Source organism: Manis javanica, chromosome 13 (assembly GCF_040802235.1).
Source record: "Manis javanica isolate MJ-LG chromosome 13, MJ_LKY, whole genome shotgun sequence".
Taxonomy (NCBI): Eukaryota; Metazoa; Chordata; class Mammalia; order Pholidota; family Manidae; genus Manis; species Manis javanica.
Window position 1 is genome coordinate 83,317,917 of NC_133168.1, and position 17,387 is coordinate 83,335,303.

General features: G+C 55.1%; 3 protein-coding genes across 3 annotated transcripts; 2 read left to right on the top strand and 1 right to left on the bottom strand.

The window, feature by feature from the left end:
• Nucleotides 1–992: 992 nt before the first annotated feature.
• On the bottom strand, nucleotides 993–7,125 carry ABHD8 (abhydrolase domain containing 8). Its single transcript, XM_017640920.3, has 5 exons — nucleotides 6,585–7,125; nucleotides 4,636–5,383; nucleotides 2,757–2,927; nucleotides 2,405–2,621; nucleotides 993–1,683 (listed from the first exon to the last, which is right to left on the bottom strand). Exons 2-5 carry the CDS (start codon nucleotides 5,373–5,375, stop codon nucleotides 1,516–1,518), a joined length of 1,296 nt encoding a protein of 431 aa, XP_017496409.2. The 5' UTR covers nucleotides 5,376–5,383; nucleotides 6,585–7,125; the 3' UTR covers nucleotides 993–1,515.
• A 1,324-nt stretch (nucleotides 7,126–8,449) lies between these two features.
• Nucleotides 8,450–9,758, top strand: MRPL34 (mitochondrial ribosomal protein L34). Its single transcript, XM_017640926.3, has 2 exons — nucleotides 8,450–8,672; nucleotides 8,861–9,758. Exons 1-2 carry the CDS (start codon nucleotides 8,599–8,601, stop codon nucleotides 9,072–9,074), a joined length of 288 nt encoding a protein of 95 aa, XP_017496415.1. The 5' UTR covers nucleotides 8,450–8,598; the 3' UTR covers nucleotides 9,075–9,758.
• Nucleotides 9,759–9,854: 96 nt separating this feature from the next.
• DDA1 (DET1 and DDB1 associated 1) lies at nucleotides 9,855–17,292 on the top strand. Its single transcript, XM_017640925.3, has 6 exons — nucleotides 9,855–10,015; nucleotides 10,458–10,663; nucleotides 14,620–14,700; nucleotides 14,918–14,969; nucleotides 15,697–15,758; nucleotides 16,635–17,292. The coding sequence occupies exons 1-6, from the start codon at nucleotides 9,958–9,960 to the stop codon at nucleotides 16,743–16,745; spliced, it is 570 nt and encodes a 189-aa protein (XP_017496414.2). The 5' UTR covers nucleotides 9,855–9,957; the 3' UTR covers nucleotides 16,746–17,292.
• The last annotated feature ends 95 nt before the right edge of the window (nucleotides 17,293–17,387 follow it).

The following is a 17,387-nucleotide window of genomic DNA, read 5'->3' on the forward strand; positions in this document are numbered from 1 at the left end:
GCCTGCTAGACACCATGTCTTGATAAAGTGATAGCAATTCAAACAGCATGCCATCTGCCCAGGAATTCACAAACAAGTCACCGGGAAAGAATCCAGTGACCGTTAAAAGACCCCAGATTAACAAGATTTGTCTAACAGGGTTTCCCAACCACAGCCCTAATGATACTTGAAGGCAAATTAGTCTATGCTGTGGGGGCCATCCTATGCATTGTAGAATGTCAGGGCGGCATCCCTGGGTTCCACTCACTAGATGCGGGTAACACTACCCCCACCCCTGTTGTGGCAATCAAAAATGTCTCCAGAATTTGCCAATGGAAAACAGGGGCCTGGTGAGAACCCTAGGCCTAAAATGCAGGTAGGCTAACAAACCAGTGGGGAAAAGACCAAAGATGTGGCAACTGCAGGGATAACGCTGTCCTCTCACTGTCCCATAAACCAAAGGTGCCCCTAGATAAATATGCATTCGAATAAATAGAGGAACAAGAGCATGGCTGTGGGTAGGGAAACCCGCCAGACACACAAGGAAAAGATTCGGTGGCTTCAAAATAAAAATCAATCTCCATGACAAAAGTGGCCCTAAATCAAGTTGGAAGATAAAATGGGATAGTAAGAGGTACTAACTGGCCAGTGGTATACTCAGCGCAGGGCCTTGTATGCAGCTGGCACTCCATTATGGCTGCTTTAATCTCATGCAGCATCTAGTGATCCTCACCTCGACCTCCACATCCACCTCAGTTGGACCTCCTCCTCCCCTCCCGGGCCTGGGAGCTCCCCCCTGACTTACAGCTTCTGCTCGGGCAATGCTGTGCAAGCAGCCCTTATGTTCTGAGGAGGGTAGGGAAACTCAGGATGCAGGCTTGGCCGATGGACATCCTCTAGTCTCTGCAGGTCAGCCTGGAGAAGGAGGTATTCGCATCAGCTCAGTATGTAGATGGGGATACTAAGGCTCAGGACAGCTCTGCCCTGTGTCACCCAAGCACGGGCTCGGAGACTCGGATTGTCACTTTTTTATTGAGTTACAAGTTGAGATGTGCAGATTCGGCAGCACCCCCCAATCCCTCCCACCTTGGGCAACAGTAGCTCCCAGCGCCTAGGAATGGGGGGTAGGGAGGGTCTCGGGCAATGGGGCAGGGCCTCAAGGGTCCCTGAAGGGCTCATGGGTCCCAGGATCAAGCATGGCTGACACAGAAGACAAAGGGAGGGCTGGAGGGCCTGCCTTGGCCATGGCCTTAGGGGAAAGGGGGCTTCTGTACAAGGTCATCCTCTACTGGGGTTCTGGCTGAGGTCCTGAAACACCGATAGGCCTCGCAGGATGCAAGCTGAGAGCAGGGCGTTCACCTGGCTCTCACGGATGCCACGCCCTGTCCAGCTGACCTGGGGCCATCTCCCTGACCCAGCCCCGCTCACCGGAGTGAACGGCCTGCCCAAGTGGTCTGGCTCTGCAGACCTGGCGCCGTCTCCAGCTGCATCTTTCTGCTCTTTGGCTCACCAAGCGATGCCCACCCAGCGAAGCGACTACTTATTCTCTGCGGGTGCAGGCAGGGACTCTGGTAGAGCCTTGGGTGAGGGTTCGGGCTCCCAGAGAAGGAATTCGTGGAGCAGCGTGTTGACCATCTCTGGACACTCCAGCATCACCATGTGGCTGCCTTCATCAATGAGCTTCAGGAAAGCCAGGAGCAAGATCTACAGGAGATGCGGGCCAAGGCAGGTGATGGCAGAGCAGTGGCTGCCCTGGGGCTCCCCTGCAGTCTACCCTTCATCCCCCAACTTCCACCCAAGGGGGAGCTGAAGGATGGCCTCTTCTGTGTCATGTTCCCCACCCCTGCCAGTGAAGCCTGACTCCGTATGAATTCATTCCATACTTAGTAAGTGCCTGTGATATATCCAGCGCAGAATTTCTCAACTAAGGCACTACTGACATTTGGTGCAGGATCATTCTTGGTGCTGGGCGCTGTCCCACGCCTCGGAGGATGTTGAGCAGCTTTCTAAGCCTCCACCCACCATTCCTAACAACCAAAACAGCCTGCAGACATTTTCAGGTCTGGGGGTCAGAATCATCATTGGCTAAGAACCACTGTGGTCCAAGACTATTGTAAGTGCTACGGATCCCAAGACCCTTTCTTGGGAGTCTCTGACCTGGAGGTCCCCTGAAACCCTCTCCATCCCCAAAATCATGCAGCATGTCATTGGTCACTTACATAAATCCCAGCTGTGAAGAGAGCCTTTGCTGCAAGGAAAATGAATAATCCTAACACCTGTCCAGGGTAACCCAACTTTCTGGATTCTATTTTTGACTCTTGATTTAAGCACTCACTTCCCTGGGGCTGGAGCACAAGGAAGAATCCACCTGAACTGCCCATGCAGGGAATATGGGGATGTGGTAGATAGGGTGCCATGCCCCTACCTCAGCCATGCGCTGGTCTTCCTCCACTGGCACAAACTTGTCGTGCATGCCATGGACAAGCAGGACGGGCACGGTGAGCTCAGCATGATAGACCTCGTCTCCCTCAGGCCAGTATTGGCCACTCATCATGGCCCGCAGCACGAAGGATGACACATTGAATGCATTGCCCTCCTTCAGCAGCTGTTTCTCTTTGGCCCCTTGGCGGGCAAAGCCAGCCCTGGTGGTGGGGAGGCACTACTGGAACCCTTGTGCCAGCTTGGCCACCAGAGTTGTCCCCAATGCCAGCCCTGGCTGTTCCACTTCCCCTCCCACCAAACTCAGGGAGATGCCAGGGCCCACCAGAGTCACTCACTTGAGAAAGCTCCAAGCCAGGCAGGGTGACAGGCAGTGCAGGACGCACGTGGGCATGTTGAACACGGAACAGAAGCTAGGCTCCAAGGCTGTGGGGCCACCGCCATTGATCATGATCACCTTGTGCACCAGGTCTGGGTACTCGTGTGCCAGGAATGTGCAGAAGGAGACCCTGCCCGATGGGTGGGTGGTGGAGAGGGTGAAAAGGCAGTGGTCAGTAAGGGATATAGGTAGTAAGGGGGTTAATGCCTCCCCTCACCAAGGGGCAGGTCCTTGAAGGTCAAAATTCTTCCCCTCAGGCTCATAGGCACCAGATGGGGGTGGGAATGGCATCTTCAATGCCCTGAAATTGTGAGACTGTGTGTGTGTGTCAACGTGGATCTTTTTTTGCTTTTTTAAAGAAAGGATCTAAATCCAGAACTTTCATCAGATCCCCAAAGGGGCAAGAAATACTCACTGCCAAGTATTAGGACAGCAATCTGATTAAACACACCCTTCTTTGGCTTCCCAAAGGTCACCATTTCCTGCGTATCCCTTCTCTTTAAGGATCTTCTCTACCTGGCCTAAGCTGCCTTATGCAAGGTGGAAGGATGTGGCCTGGGGAGCTCCCACAGTCTGAGTCCTCATTCCCTCTAAAGCAGGGTTTGTTTGGCAAATTATGGCCTGTGGGCTAGCCACTTGCTTTGGTAAACTAAGTTTACAATTTTGTAAATTTGTAAAATATTTTGTAAATAAGGTTTTATTGGAACACAGCCATACCCATTTGTTTATAATTCTGGCTGCTTTCCTGCTAGGACAAAGGGTTGTGAACTTCTAATAGAGACCTACCATGTGACCTGCATTCCAAAATATTCACTATCTGGCCCTTTAAGCAAAAGTTTGCCAACCCTCACTGTAAAGACAGATGGGATACTAGCAGGAGTCAGGTGGACTTGACTGTGCCAGTGACTTGCTGTGTGCCCTTGAACAGATTGCTTAACCTCTCTGAGCTTCTGTCTCCATATATATTAAATAGTAACTGTGCTGACCTCAGTGCATTGTTATGGGGTCACAGGAACTACCACAGAGGGATGCTCATTTAATTGGAGGAATCATTTAACATAAGCATACTGTTTGGGGATGTTATCTATAAATAAGCATAGCTGTTACTTCCCAGCTTGGCTTCCCTTCTTTTGGAAGCATGTAACATTTCTTTCTTTTGTCTAATTGCATGGGCTACAACAGCTAAAACAGTAGTTCTCAACTTTGCTAGCTGATCAAATCCTGCCTTTCCTCCTGATTCAAGGAGAGAATACCACTGGGCAGTGATCAAGTGGCCAGGTCCAGAACCTTCTATGGAATTCATTCTCATCTAAATGCTAGATTATCTATCACCTCTTTAAAGATGAGTGAATTACAGCAACCTATGCCCTTGTAAACAAAATTATGGGATTCCAGTTAGCCCTTCCTTGGAGTTCATGGGATCTCTAGAGCAACTGAGTTTTGAACTCAGTTGAAGACAGTGGTTCTAAGCCAGAGGTGATTCTGACTCCAGGGAAACTTTGGCAACATTCAAAGATATTTTTGATTGTCACGACCTTCACTAGACCATTGTGCTAGCAGCATCTAGTGGGTAGAGACCAGAGACACTGCTAAACACTCTACATGCCCACAAAAACCCCTCATAGAAAAGAATTACCTGTTCCAAAATGTCAATAGTACCGGAATTTAGACACACTGCTTAAAAAGAATGTGAAACAACAGTGGTGCTGGCAGGAATCCCATCTTGTTGCAGATGTTAATGGTATTTTTCAAGGAGAGAAATCAGCCATTTGTGAGTGGGTCTCCAGTCCCTGCCACGCCCTCCTCTCACCCCCATCCCCACCCCAGCTCTGGCTCACCCGTAGGAATGCCCAATGAGCACGTTTCGTTTCTTGGCATAGCGCTTGAAGATGGCGCGCATGTCCTCTGCCAGCGCATAGAAAGTGTAGGCTGCAGCCACCTGGGGCACCGAGCTGGCCCCATGACCGGCCAGATCAGGTGCCACCACCTCGTAACCCAGGCGCAGAAAGAAGTCCAGCTGCTCCTTCCAGATGGCCAGAGAGCCACCAACACCGTGGATGAAAAAGAGCACCACGTCGGTCTGGGCACCCTTGCAGCTGGTAATGCGCTTCTCACAGTCAATGTGGATGGTCCGCTTGGGGCGCCGGGCTCGTCGCCGTCGCCCTCCACTGCCATTTCCAGCACTGCCTGGGCCCGAGCGGCCATCACTGCCCGCCGGGTCCGCCAGCTCCACCTCTAAGGCGGCAGGCGGCTCCCCCGAACCATTCTGCCCATGCAGGAGGTCAGCTCGCGGTGCTCGGCCCAGATTCTCCACTAGTAACCGCCCGTTGCGGTACACAGTGATTCGGCGCTGGCAGCGGACCAAGCCTGACCCGTCCCCCTGGGCAGCATCTGGCAGTGGTGGATGTGGGTTGGGAGATGGAGCGGGTCCAGCATGCTTCACCCGCAGCACACGGCCAGGCTTGACCTCCACAAAGGTGTAGCCATCACTAGACTCAATGCTCTCCAGAGGTCCCACAGCGTTAGAAGGTGCGCCCAGCAGGCAACAGAAGATGCCATCGGTCACCCCGGTCAGCATGGTGTGTCCTGTGAGTGGGGTGACAGCCAGTTCAAGGGCTAAGTGAGGAGCCCTCCACCCCCACAGCACCCGCTACCCCCACCTGGGTCAGGTGAGCTGCACTGGGAGGTCCCATCCAGTCTCCAGACCAGAGGGCCAGAGCCAGCAAAACCCTGAGATGTTTTGTCTGGTCAGTGCCTGTGTGGTGGTCTGCTACACCCCTGGCCAGCCTAGTCTATCCTAGAGAGAAGGACCTGGCTATGGCTGAAGCCAAGAAGCATCTATTGAGAAGGTGGTGTAGTCAGCGGGTACTTCCTGGAGGAGGTGACATTAGAGCAAGTGTAGCCTAGCCCTAATGACCCCTCCCCTGAACTCAAGTTTTTAGCAGTTATGGCTTTTTAAGCCAATTCATTCACTCATTTATCCATTGCCAATTCATTCACTCATTTATCCATTCATTCATTCATGCATGCACTCTTTCATTAACTCACTTTCACTAAACCAGCACATTCTGGGGGCCTCCAAAGGCATCTAAAAAGGTGCAGATCCCAGTGAGTTCCCATTCCAGGCTTCTGCACCTGGCTCCTAAAATGTGATGTCCGAGGGAAGGGGTCCTGTATTGAGCTCCAGAAGGCCTTGTCCTGCTCCCCAAGACCATGGTGCACTGGGTCTGTTTCACAGATAGACAAGCTGAGGCCCAGACACTCTGCCACTCTGCACCCCTTGGTCAGTACCCTAGGTCTGGGGGTCTGCCACACAACCCCCAGTAGTAGTGTGCTCCCTGGGCCATCCTCCACCGCCCCCGTGCCCATGGCAACCACAGGCAGTTACATAACTCAAGGGGGACACCAGCGCTGCGCACCCCTATTGTTTAGGGCTTGGAACCAATACCTCCCCCGTCCCCACCCTGGACTCTTTCGTGATAACACACGCCGAAAGCCCAGCCTATGGTGGCCCATACTTGCCGATGGAGGGAGATCAGGCCTCGTCCCCAACCTCCGGCGGGGTCCCAATCCCTGAATACAGAGGGGTTTGCACATGCGCCACGCCAGCCCCCATTCCCGGAGCCAGGTCTCTGCCTCCCGGGTGCCCATCAGCCCTACGGCGTGGTCAAGGCCACTGGGGCTCCACGGCTTCCTAAGCCTGAGCACAGTCTCTGTGGACACCTCCATCCTTAATGGAAGCCCCGGGGTCCTCGATGTCCCATCCCAGTGTCCACTCCCTGCTCACCTCATATAGGACTTGGGCCCGAGGACGGGCGGAGGGGTCCCAGGCGGAGAAGCCAGCGTCCTCTTGAGGGCACCGTTTACATGGTGGCACCGGGTCAGACCGGGTGCGTCTATGCTGGCGGGCGCAAGCCCAGGGCGGTCAGCGCGGGGACACCCCTTGACCGCCTGGCGAGCCGACCCTTTAAGTCTCTCCGGGGGTCGGGCCGTGCGACGACTGACGGGAGCTTCCACCAGTTGCAGCTGCGGACTGACCCGGCCTAGTTAGACTACCAATCAGAGGAGGTATCTCCGGGACAGAGGCGGGCTCAGAAGGTAACGGTCCCTCCCCCTCCGGGGGCTTACCGAGGTGAAAGGAGGGATTAGGCCTGGCCCAGGGCCGAGAAGAGGGGGCAACCTGGGGTCTGCGGAGCTCCTGGGAGGGGCAGCCGGGACCCCGTGGTTGCGACTAGGTTCCCCCCGGCCAGCCTGACTCCAAACTCTCCTGTCCTCTCTAAACGGAGTCCCCATGGCCCCTTCTCTGTGCTGACCTTCCCGTTCTAGAGAATCCCAGACCTTTTCAGGTGGGAAACTGAGGCTCATAAAGAGCACAAGGTCACAAGGCAAGCCAGGCACAGAGATGTGCACATTTAAAACCACGTTGTGATTCCAAAATGTGGATATTGTTACACATTAAACCTTTAAATAGACGTCTTGGAGCTATGGGTAATTAGGGAATTGGAGTTTCACAGATTGGTCAATTTAACTGTTGGCCAATTTAACCAGGTGACTCTGTGGTCCTAGCTGGGATCAGAGTGTCCAGGGTTCAAATCTGTCCTCTGCCTTTTGTTGATTTGTGACCTTGGGCAAGTCGCTTCCCTGACATTACATTTATTTCTTTGTGAAATTAATCCTCTCATGAGTTTGCTCTGCAGGTAAAAACAGCACGATAAATGCTGGCAACATTACTGGTATCATTGTACTGGTGTAGCAGTGTAGTAAGTATTGTAGTGGTTTGCCAAGTGATGAGCTTAGAGGACAAGGGGCTAAACATTCCTTGCCCACTCCCATCTCCTGGAATTTGCTGCCAGAGCTGTATTAGGTCCAGCCACCCACTCTTGCCCACGCAGGGTGCTCCAGAGAGACTACAGTTTATTCATGCAGCAAACACTCTCCTTCTCCCGTACCCCCACTCTGGGTCCTCCCCAAGTTGAGAGATGCTGGGTGCCTGCAGGAATTCAGTCCTGAGCCTGGCCCTTGAGGACCCCCTGGTCTTCAGAGAGAGGAGGATTTTAAAAGACGAATAGGGGAGCATCAGGAAGGTGTGGTTGAAATTTAGGGTGTGTGTTGCATGCCTGCCAGAGGATCTGGCTATTTTCCCTGGCACCATGGGGAGCCATAAAGGGAAGGGGCTCAGATTTGAGTATTAGAAACATTTTTCTAGGACCCGCATGGTGCCAACCTCCAGGGGCAATGTACAACCCATGAGTTTCACAGATTGAGAGACTGAATCCTGGAAGGGAGCAGGGACCACCCCAAAGAACATCCAGCCAACTGGACGGAACTCAAGTCTCCTGGGCTCCGTGCCAAGGGGCGGAGACGTGGCTAGGGCCAGAATAAAGCTGTCAGCCAGCTGTGTGCCATCCGCCCGGCTCCCGCTGGGAGTGGGAGGACCAACTCGCATCCGGCGGCCGCCACAGGCTGCTCCACGGCCACCCCGGGGCTCCCTCTGCCAGTGGACAGGAAAAAGGAACTACAACTCCCAGTCGACCCCGGGACAAAATGTGTTGTACGCACGCGCAAGCCGAAGAGGTGCCATTCGCCTGCCACCTGTTGGTTGACATGAAGAACTATACCCCGTTCCCTCAGGGACGCGCACGCGTAGAACAAGAGCTCACCCCCACCCCCACCCCGGCTCCGAGGCAAAGCAGGCTTGGCTGTAGGAGAAACTACATTTCCGAGAGGTCTTCGTCCCACCGCTGCGAAGCCTATTGTTTTCGGGGTAGCTGGCGCCGGAACGGCGTGACCGGCGGCTCGGCATGGCTCTCTTGGCCGGATCCATCGGTCGCCAGTCGGGCTTCGTCAGTAGGTCGGCAGCACTGCTTGATGCCAGGTAAGTCCTCAGGGGCCCCGTCCCCAAATCCGGAAGTTAGGACAGCAGCGCCAGCTGTTTTTGACCTTTTGCAACCAGCCTCCTTACCGCCACGGATCGGGAAGCTGAGGCTCAGAGAGGTCGAGCGCCAGGCCCAAAGTCACACAGCGCTCTCTCTTACCTTTCTCGCCTTCCCTCCGATCCCGCAGGTGGCTGCAGCCCTGGGCCTGGCTGGGGCTCCCCGACGCCTGGGGACTCACCGCCACGCAACAGACCCGGGGCAAGGCGCGCGGAAACGAGTATCAGCCGAGCAACATCAAACGCAAGCACAAGCATGGCTGGGTTCGGCGCTTGAGCACGCCGGCTGGCGTCCAGGTCATCCTTCGCCGCATGTACAAGGGCCGCAAGTCGCTTAGCCATTGAAAAGCGCTATGCTACCGGTGGAAAACCACCCCCACCCCTATTCTCAACCTCGGACCTCTCCTGCTGCTGGGGAGCAAGGGCGACTCAGACATAAGTACTCCTCAGATTGTGGGGTTGGCCCAAGGACAGAAGTCGGGTCGGACTGAAAAGGGGAGTGGGAAGTCAGACTTTGCCAAGTTGCTTTTTATACTTTTGAATTAGAAAGAATTTTGAATATATGGCACCAGTCCACAGACTAGTACAGTGAACCCCGTTTACCCAGTACACGGCTCTGACAACCAGTGATCCAAACTCTGCCTGCCCCCTTCTGTGTTAATTAGAAGCACGTCTCAAACATCTGGTTATTTCTTACGAGTATTTCAGAATGCATCTCTCCAAGAAAAGGGCCCTTTAAAACAGTCACAAAACTTTTCGCACCTAGAAGAATAGTCAATAATTTCTTAATACCATGAAATGTCTTATAAATGTATAAACTTCCGCTTGTCTTACATGCATCATAACTTTCACAAGTCTGGGAAGGCTTGGGAGGTAGGAGGGGCTTGAATCCTTTGCCTGATGGATCGTGTGACCTTGAACAAAGTCTTAGCCCTCTGAGGCTCATTTGAATCCTGTAAAATGAGATGCTTGTTTTTCATTTGCTGTGTTGTTGGAGTAATATAATACTTAGTGGTTTTCACGTAGTAACTTCCTGAGTACTTCTCTTTCTGGGTGCCCGGCCCTGTCCTCTGCAGATACCAGTCTGGTGGGGTGGGGTGGGGACATGAACTGATTTATACCTAGGCCGCTGGGACACTGGAGTCTAGGCCGGGAGGAGGATTGTCAGGTACAGGAGCTGCCTACGTTGGCTTCAGGAAGAACGCAGTAAGCGAAGGCTTCCTGGAGTATGTGGCAGGGTGATGAGGGCCCAAACGGAGGAGAGATTGAATGGGTCAGGATAAAAGGTAAACGAGGGAGGCCAGATGGGCTGAATCCTTGGGGCACTGGGGACCCACGGGTGTTTGAACAAGAGTCTGAATTGTCAGTTCATAGATACTCGAGCAGCTAGCGCGGGAGCGGTTTATGTGGAAATCTAAGGTTGGGACGTCGGCGGGGAGGCTGGGAGGGCTACAGGAGTCCCAGACTTCCGGGACTGCTGTGGTAACCAGGAAACCCGCCGTATAAAAAAGCGCAGCAAGCGCTAGAACCAGGAGAAAGCTGCGGAACCTCAGGAGTTGTGGACTACAAATCCCGAGAGGTTTCGGGGATGCGGCCTCCACCCACTTCCGGGTTTTGCAGCGCCCCCCCTCCACCCCTCCGCCAAGTCCCGGGCGGGGTTTTGCTTCCTCAACCGAACCTGACCACGAAGGGATAGGCGTGGCGACCAACGGGTTCGCGATTTGGCAGGATCTGGCCAATGGGAGCGCGCAGAGCACGGGCATCCTGGAGGCGGGGCTAGAGGGCAGGCCAATGACGGGAGGGTGACGGCGACATCAGCGTCGGCTGCGCGGTGGCTGGAAGTTACTGTGCGGCGGTGGCTAAGAAGGGGGCTGTGGTGGCTGCGGTGGCGGCTGCGGCGGTGGCTGAGGCAGCGACGGAGGAAACAGAAGATGGTGAGGGCAGCTTCCGGGCCCGTAATCCTACTCCGCTCAACAAAATGGCGACGCGGGCCCTCCCACCTTTAGTAATCCCCTAGGCCCCTCACCTCCCGACCCGGCCCCCTCCAGGCCCTGCCCCGCCCCTCGTTCTGACCTATGACTTTAGGCCTCCGGGTCCTTGCTGCAGGCTTCCTTCTGACCCCACCTCGGCTTCTTCGACCTCTGACCCTATCTTGACTTCCAGGGCCTGGCAACTCATTCATTTCCGGGTCGCGTCTCCCCCTGGAAATCTCTGGGGGTGGGGATGGGAGTACCTCGAGATCCCCCAGCTCAAGCCTCGTCTTTGGCGCTCGGGGCTTGGGTCTCTCCAGTTCACGAGGGCTTGGGAGGCCGACCTGAGAGTTGGGGCGGGGGAAGGGGCTTGACATGGTGACATGCGGGGCTTTGTTGCCAAAGGAAGTGCGACATCACGGACTCCTGGTCCCCCAGAGCTCTGACCTCACCCTGCCACCATTCGGGGCCCGACTTGCTCCAAAGAAGGAGCAACTTCATTTCTCCGATCCTCACGCTCCTTCTGTGTTAAATGGGCATGGCGATAGGGCTCATAGGGTTGTGACAATTCAGGGAACTGACGTCGTAGAGTTTAAGACAGTGAACTCAACAGATGAGCCGGGTGACTTGGAGGTGGTAACATCCTGTCTCAGCTGTCTGCTTGTCCTGAAGTGGGGATAATACCAGTTTGTTGATGGGAGGTTAAAATCCCCTTTGGGTCATTGGCTTGTCCTGGGATTTGGGTATAGTGGTTCTTAGGGCTTGCTTCCTTCCCCTTGTAAAGTGGGAAAGTGACCCAGCCTCAGAATTGGGTGGAAGCCCCCTCCATCACTCACTGGAACCCCCCAGGGGTGATAGAGGTGATGGAAGCATTTGTTGGGGCAAGCAAAAACCCCATTGTCTCTGGACCCAAGGTCCCAACCTAAAACCCATAATCCTTGGCCCTAGTCCATAGGCAGAAGAAAATGGGAAAGTGGGTTCCTAATATGTCAGTCCCCAAGCTTGGGCATTGCCCTTGACTCATTGCTGCAGCCTCATTGCCCATGCCCAGTCCATAAGAGTGCTTCCTGGCTTGCAACCAGAGCATGTCCTAAATCTGTCCTCTGCTCCCCTCCCTGGTCCAGGCCCTGCTATGTCCTTCCTGGACGCCTGCCCCAGCCTCTTCTCTGGTCTCCTTGCCTCCATCCCTCCCTTCTGGCAGTCTGTAATTCACCCAGAACCAGAGGGAGCTTTTAAAGGTGTAAGTCAGATTATGCCATTTTTTAGCATATGCAACAATCCAGGGATGGGACCTCTTCCCAGGTGAGACCCCAGCTCCCACCTCAGCCCCTGAGGCCCCTACCCACCTCTATGACCTCATCTCCACCCTCTTCACCCCACTGTCTGCAAGCTCCAGCCATACTGGCCTTGTTTTCGTGTTCTCAAGGCTCCAAGTCCCTGCTTCCCCAGGGCCTTCGCACCTGCTGCTCCTTCTGCCTGGAATGTTCTTCCTCCTGTGAGCATCACCTCCTCAAGGGAGCCCTTCCTGGCTGTGGGAGCCCCCCTTGTCTCTCTCTTGGCATGCCATTTGTTTTCATCTCTCTCTGGTTGGATTGCTGGTGGGCTGTCTGCCCAGGGACTGGCACACACATGGTCAGTGAGTGTCTCCTGAGGTAGTGGACAGTTTCTGGGCCCAGCTGTGGATAGGATGTGTCTGGCTGAGGTGAGGATTTCCCCCGCTGTGTCTGAGGCCTTGTTTTCCTGCTAAGCTAACAAGAAGTACTGGCCATGCCCTCTCTTCACATTTTCAGTACAAATTTATTGATGCTAATTGCTGCCCTTGATGATGCTTTGTGCAAACTCAGAACAGGCAGCTGGGCAGGTAGGCACAGCCAGGGGGTACCCAGCCAGGACTTAGTGCACATCTGGGGCCCCAGCACCTCTCACCACTCTGAGGCCTGGCCCCATGTGAGTCCTGCCTGTCTTATCCTCTGCCTTCAGGGAGGTGCCAGTCCAGCCAGGGAGGTGATGTGTAAACATGACCTTGTGGGGTTTGAGCGCACCTCTGGCAGAGGCTCCCCGAGGTGTGAGGCGAGGGAAGGGGCGGGGGGATTGTGAGTTGAGCGGACAGGCTGGCAGGTGTTTCTCACATGGGGAAAAGAAGGGCATTCTTGGACGATAGCACAGCACACAGCTGGGGGGCCATGTGGCCAAGCTGTGCCAGGACTTCAGAGGGTCTGGGCAGCACTCCCTGATGCCCCAAACTAGCCAGACCTTTTCCCTGGGCTGTCTTGGGCTGCATGGTACCTTGTGGCACCCTGCTCGTAATGGCCACTCTGCCCTCCTGGCACAGCTCTTTGACCCACGTCTGTGTGTCTGTAAGTGGCTGGTGCTCCCTGGGGCCAGGAGCAGGTGTGCTGTGGCGCCCCCCCCAGGGCCCTGCTGCCTGGCACATAGTAGGCACCTGAGAACACCTGGCCAGGGGATAGAGTGGGCCCTGTAGTCTAGAGTGGAGCTGAAGTAGGGGTCCTGAGATGGGGGAGCAGGCTTGAGGGGCTTTGAGCCGGCTCCAGGGCAGTAGGTCATCCAGATGTGAGGGCCACTCCTGGGTGGGAGGGGTGGCCAGCTTCCTGGCCGGCCCTCCCACCTGCCCTGGAGGGTGGTGGGAAGCACCCAAACAGCAGCTAAGGTCTGTGTGACTTACTGCCTGAGCTCAGATCTAGGGATAGATTTCCTGAGGGTTAATGCAGCCTGCAGGAGCTCTGAGCCCTCAGTTTTCAGGCAGGGAAACTGAGGCACTGGTATGTCAAAGAAAGAACTTAGCTTCTGAGATTGAGCAAAGCTGGGTTCACTTGACTTCCTTGTTTTCTCGTTGGGACTGTGTGACCTCAGACAAGTGTCATGTGACCTTTTTGCCTCAATTTCCTCATCTTTACTACAAGGTGACTCCAGCCCCTGGCAGGCCATATGCAGAACTCCTCCCTGGCTGATGACAGCATTGCCCTTCTGCTGTGCTGAGAAGTCCCTCCCTTCACCAGGCTTTTGGCCATTGCCCCTCCCGAGCACCTCAGACTCTCATGCCTCAGTGTCCTGGGAGTGGACATGGCTCCCGCTGGCCTTTACTACCCTGTCTTGTGGCTGAGACTCACCTCCTAGCTGACAGTCTGCTTTTGCCCAGAATCAGAGTCTTTCCCCTCCAGAGCCCTTGCCCAGCTAATGCCAGAGTGTCAGAGCAAAAGGACTTTCCCAGGGTCAGGCTGTGAACGATCTTTGGCTTGCAGACTCATGCCCTCCCTGTGAGAGGCCGGGTTGTGGACCAGGCAGTGTTCCCTCCCAGGGCAGCCCCTGAGCTGCCCCCTGCCCACAGACCTATTTACCTCTGCCCAGCCGCTTTAAAAATAGGCAGTGACATGATAAGACTTAGATTTCTGAGTTTTCTCAGAACACAGGAGCTCAGTTGACCCAGGACTCCCGTTTCTCTGTCCCAGCCACCCTGTCCCCTTACCCCAGGTCTCTGCTCCTCAATCCCCTTTTGTTGTCATGCAGCCTGTGGGGTTTCTTAGGAAAGATGTGTCTTTCTCCATCCACGGTCTCTCAAGGTGGGTAAAGGGAAACAAGACCAGGAGTATAGTACTCAACAAGCACAGAGGGCAGGTGTGCCGGGGACAGGCCTGGTCCGGCTCCCCCCTGCTGCTTGATCCTGACTTTAATGTGACCGGTCCTCTCTGAGCCTATTTCCCTCCCTCTAGCCTGGTTATGGGTTGTTGTGAAGACCCTGAAGGAGAACATGCGCTTTCCCAGGGCTGGTTGCTTTTTTGTAGAAAACTTGAACAGAAAAACAGAAGGAGCGCAGAAGTGCCCTGGACGCCCATCCCACAGGGGCCCCAGAGCTGACCCAGCCTGCTGCCCGGGTTCTCATTTCCCATTTCCCTGTCCTCTAGGCAGATTTTTTGAAAGGATTGCCCGTCTACAACAAAAGCAATTTTAGTCGATTTCATGCTGACTCTGTGTGCAAAGCCTCGGTGAGTGTGTTCTGGGTGCTGGGAGGGGTTGGGGAGCTGCCAGGCTAAGGGGATGATGTGCACCTCACGATCGGGGTCCCTTTAAACCCAGTCCTGCCTGAGATCCTTGGACGTCTTGTGATCGGGCCTGGGGGGTGGGTGCCAGGTCGAGAGGCATATGGGGACTCCAGCCCTCCTGCCTGCCCTCTTAACCCATGTCTTCCCAACCCTCCCCCAGAACCGACGTCCCTCAGTCTACCTGCCTACACGGGAGTACCCATCTGAACAGAGTAAGTGTTCTCTGTCAGTCTGTTGTGACTGGGCTGCCGAGGGGAAGGCGGGAGCAGTGGAAGCCTGGCTTTTTCCCAGACCTACTGATCTCCATATGGAGGCACCCACCCTCAGGGGATCCCTCATTGGCCCTCTCCTGCTGCTCACTGGCCCTTCCCATCCAATTGGGTGTCCCCTGCCAGCTCTGTGACAGAGACCCTGAGACAAGTCCTATGGGACAGGCAGCTCAGGGAGGGAGTAACCAGCAGAGAGCCCTGCAAGAAAGGCCAGGATCCCACAGAGCAGGAGGGCCCCTAGGTTATTTTTTGTGGTTGTGACGCTTTATTTGAACTGTGAAAAAGAATCCCCTGTGCCTGCTGGGTGGGTTCAGGGCTCACTGGGGCACAGCTGTACAGATCTGTGCTGCTGGTCTGCCTGAGCCTTCATGGCGGGGCTTGTTCCGCTGCCCAAGTGGGGAGTCCCGTGCTCGGCAGAGAACAGCCTCTCCCTGGGAAGCAGGGACCCAGGTGGAGCAGGCGGCTCTTGCTCATGGCAGCAGCTGTGTGCTCAGGAGTGGAAACATGGCTTCCCGAGCGCTCCTCCCTGGGGTAGGGGTGCAGACATGGAGTCCCGGGAAATCCAGCCAGGCAGAGATGGGCCTGGAGACCGGGGGTGGGTGGCACAGGCCAGGATGGGAGCTGGGTTACCTGCAGGCTATTCCTGTGACTTTCTGTCTTTCCTCCTCAGTCATTGTAACAGAAAAGACAAACATCCTTTTGCGCTACCTACATCAGCAATGGGACAAAAAGGTAAGATCCCTGGGGTTCAAGTGCCAAGGCTTGGGACACAATGCCCAGCACTGGAGCAGGACAAGGGTGGCTGTGAGACCAGGTGTTCAGGTGGGGCCTTGAGGGCTGAGTAGTTCACCAGGTGATACAGGAGAGGAAAGAGTGTCCGGAGGAATGAATGGCGGTGCAGAGGCCGTAGGGTTCTGGGGCTCAGGGACAGGCAGGGGCCGAGCGAGCACACCAAGGCCTGTGGATGCCAAGGGCTGGCTCCCGTGGCCTGTGCTGAGCATGGGCTTTAATGTCGCTACATAGAATCTCTTTAATGTTGCAACGTTGTTTAAGAGCATAGTTGCAGTGAAAAGTTATCCTTCTTTCCGTTGCCCCAGAGGCCACCTTCTAACGTACAGGGTGGCTTTGCTCTTCCTTGCAGCACGGTCAGGTTTTTTGCCTAATTTTGGACATTAGTAGTGACCTGCTCTGGGCGGGGTTGGAGCATGACCCCTGATGAAGTGGCTGCTCAGACAACCCGAGCTGCCTGGCTCACCCCTTCTCTCCCTTCCCAGGCCTGCAGGCTGATTCCTGCCATCTGGGAGAGCAGACTCCCAAACCACCCTGCTTTTTTCTCTGTGGCCATGCGCGGTTCATGAGTGCCCTTTGGCCTCCAGACAGCTGGATGGCTTGTCTGAGCCTTTTGGTCTGACTGTGGGTCATCACGAGGCATGCTGACTCCTTCATGCCCAGGAAACACCTGACAGTCATAGGCCAGCAACCCCAGGGGACTGTGCTTTAGGGCAGGAGGGGCTGCGAGCCATGGAGCCCTGGAGCGTGGGAGGGCATGGGTTTTGGGAGCTCACCCAAGTGAAGACACACACCCCCTTTCCTTCCCTCGCCCCCCAGAATGCTGCCAAAAAGAGAGACCAGGAGCAAGTGGACCTCGATGGCGAGAGCTCGGCACCCCCCCGCAAGGTCGCACGGACTGACAGCCCAGACATGCACGAGGACACTTAAGACTCTTGTTCCCCTACTGGTGCCTCCTGTCTTGTCTGCTCCTCGCCCAACAGCCTTGTGTAAGCACTGCCCCCCCCAACCCCTGCCAGCCTGCCTACGCCTGGCCACCCATACCACTTCCAACCTCATAGGAGCCAATGTATTTATTTTCCTTGAGTTTTTATTTATGCTGTAAAATGTACCAAGCGATGGTTAAAGGGGACGTCAGACCCAGTAGTGTGATGTTGGTAGATGCTTTTTAAAAACGTTATTCACCCAACACCCCCTGCCCTCAGTTCCTCTCCTCCTGCCCCCAAATCTCCCCTGGAGATCAGAGTGTGTCTGTGAGGGTCCAGAGTGGCCAGCAGCACAACTGGGGGCCGTTCTTGCGCCCATCCACTGGTCTGGGCCTTAAAGACTTGGCCAGGACCTATTCTGTGCCCAGACCTTGCTCTGAGCATGCACCAGGGGGAGAAGTTGGCCCTTACGGATCTTTCTCTTAAGTCGTTTTATCATGGACTAGTGCGTGCTCCATGTCCACCCCAATAAAAGGATCTTTCCGACTTGACCTCGCGTCTTTGCTCCGCGTGCCTCAGCCCCAGAGGACGGAGCCACTGAGTCATCCCATCGTCAACAAGTGGAGCTGAGCGGGGCCCACACTCT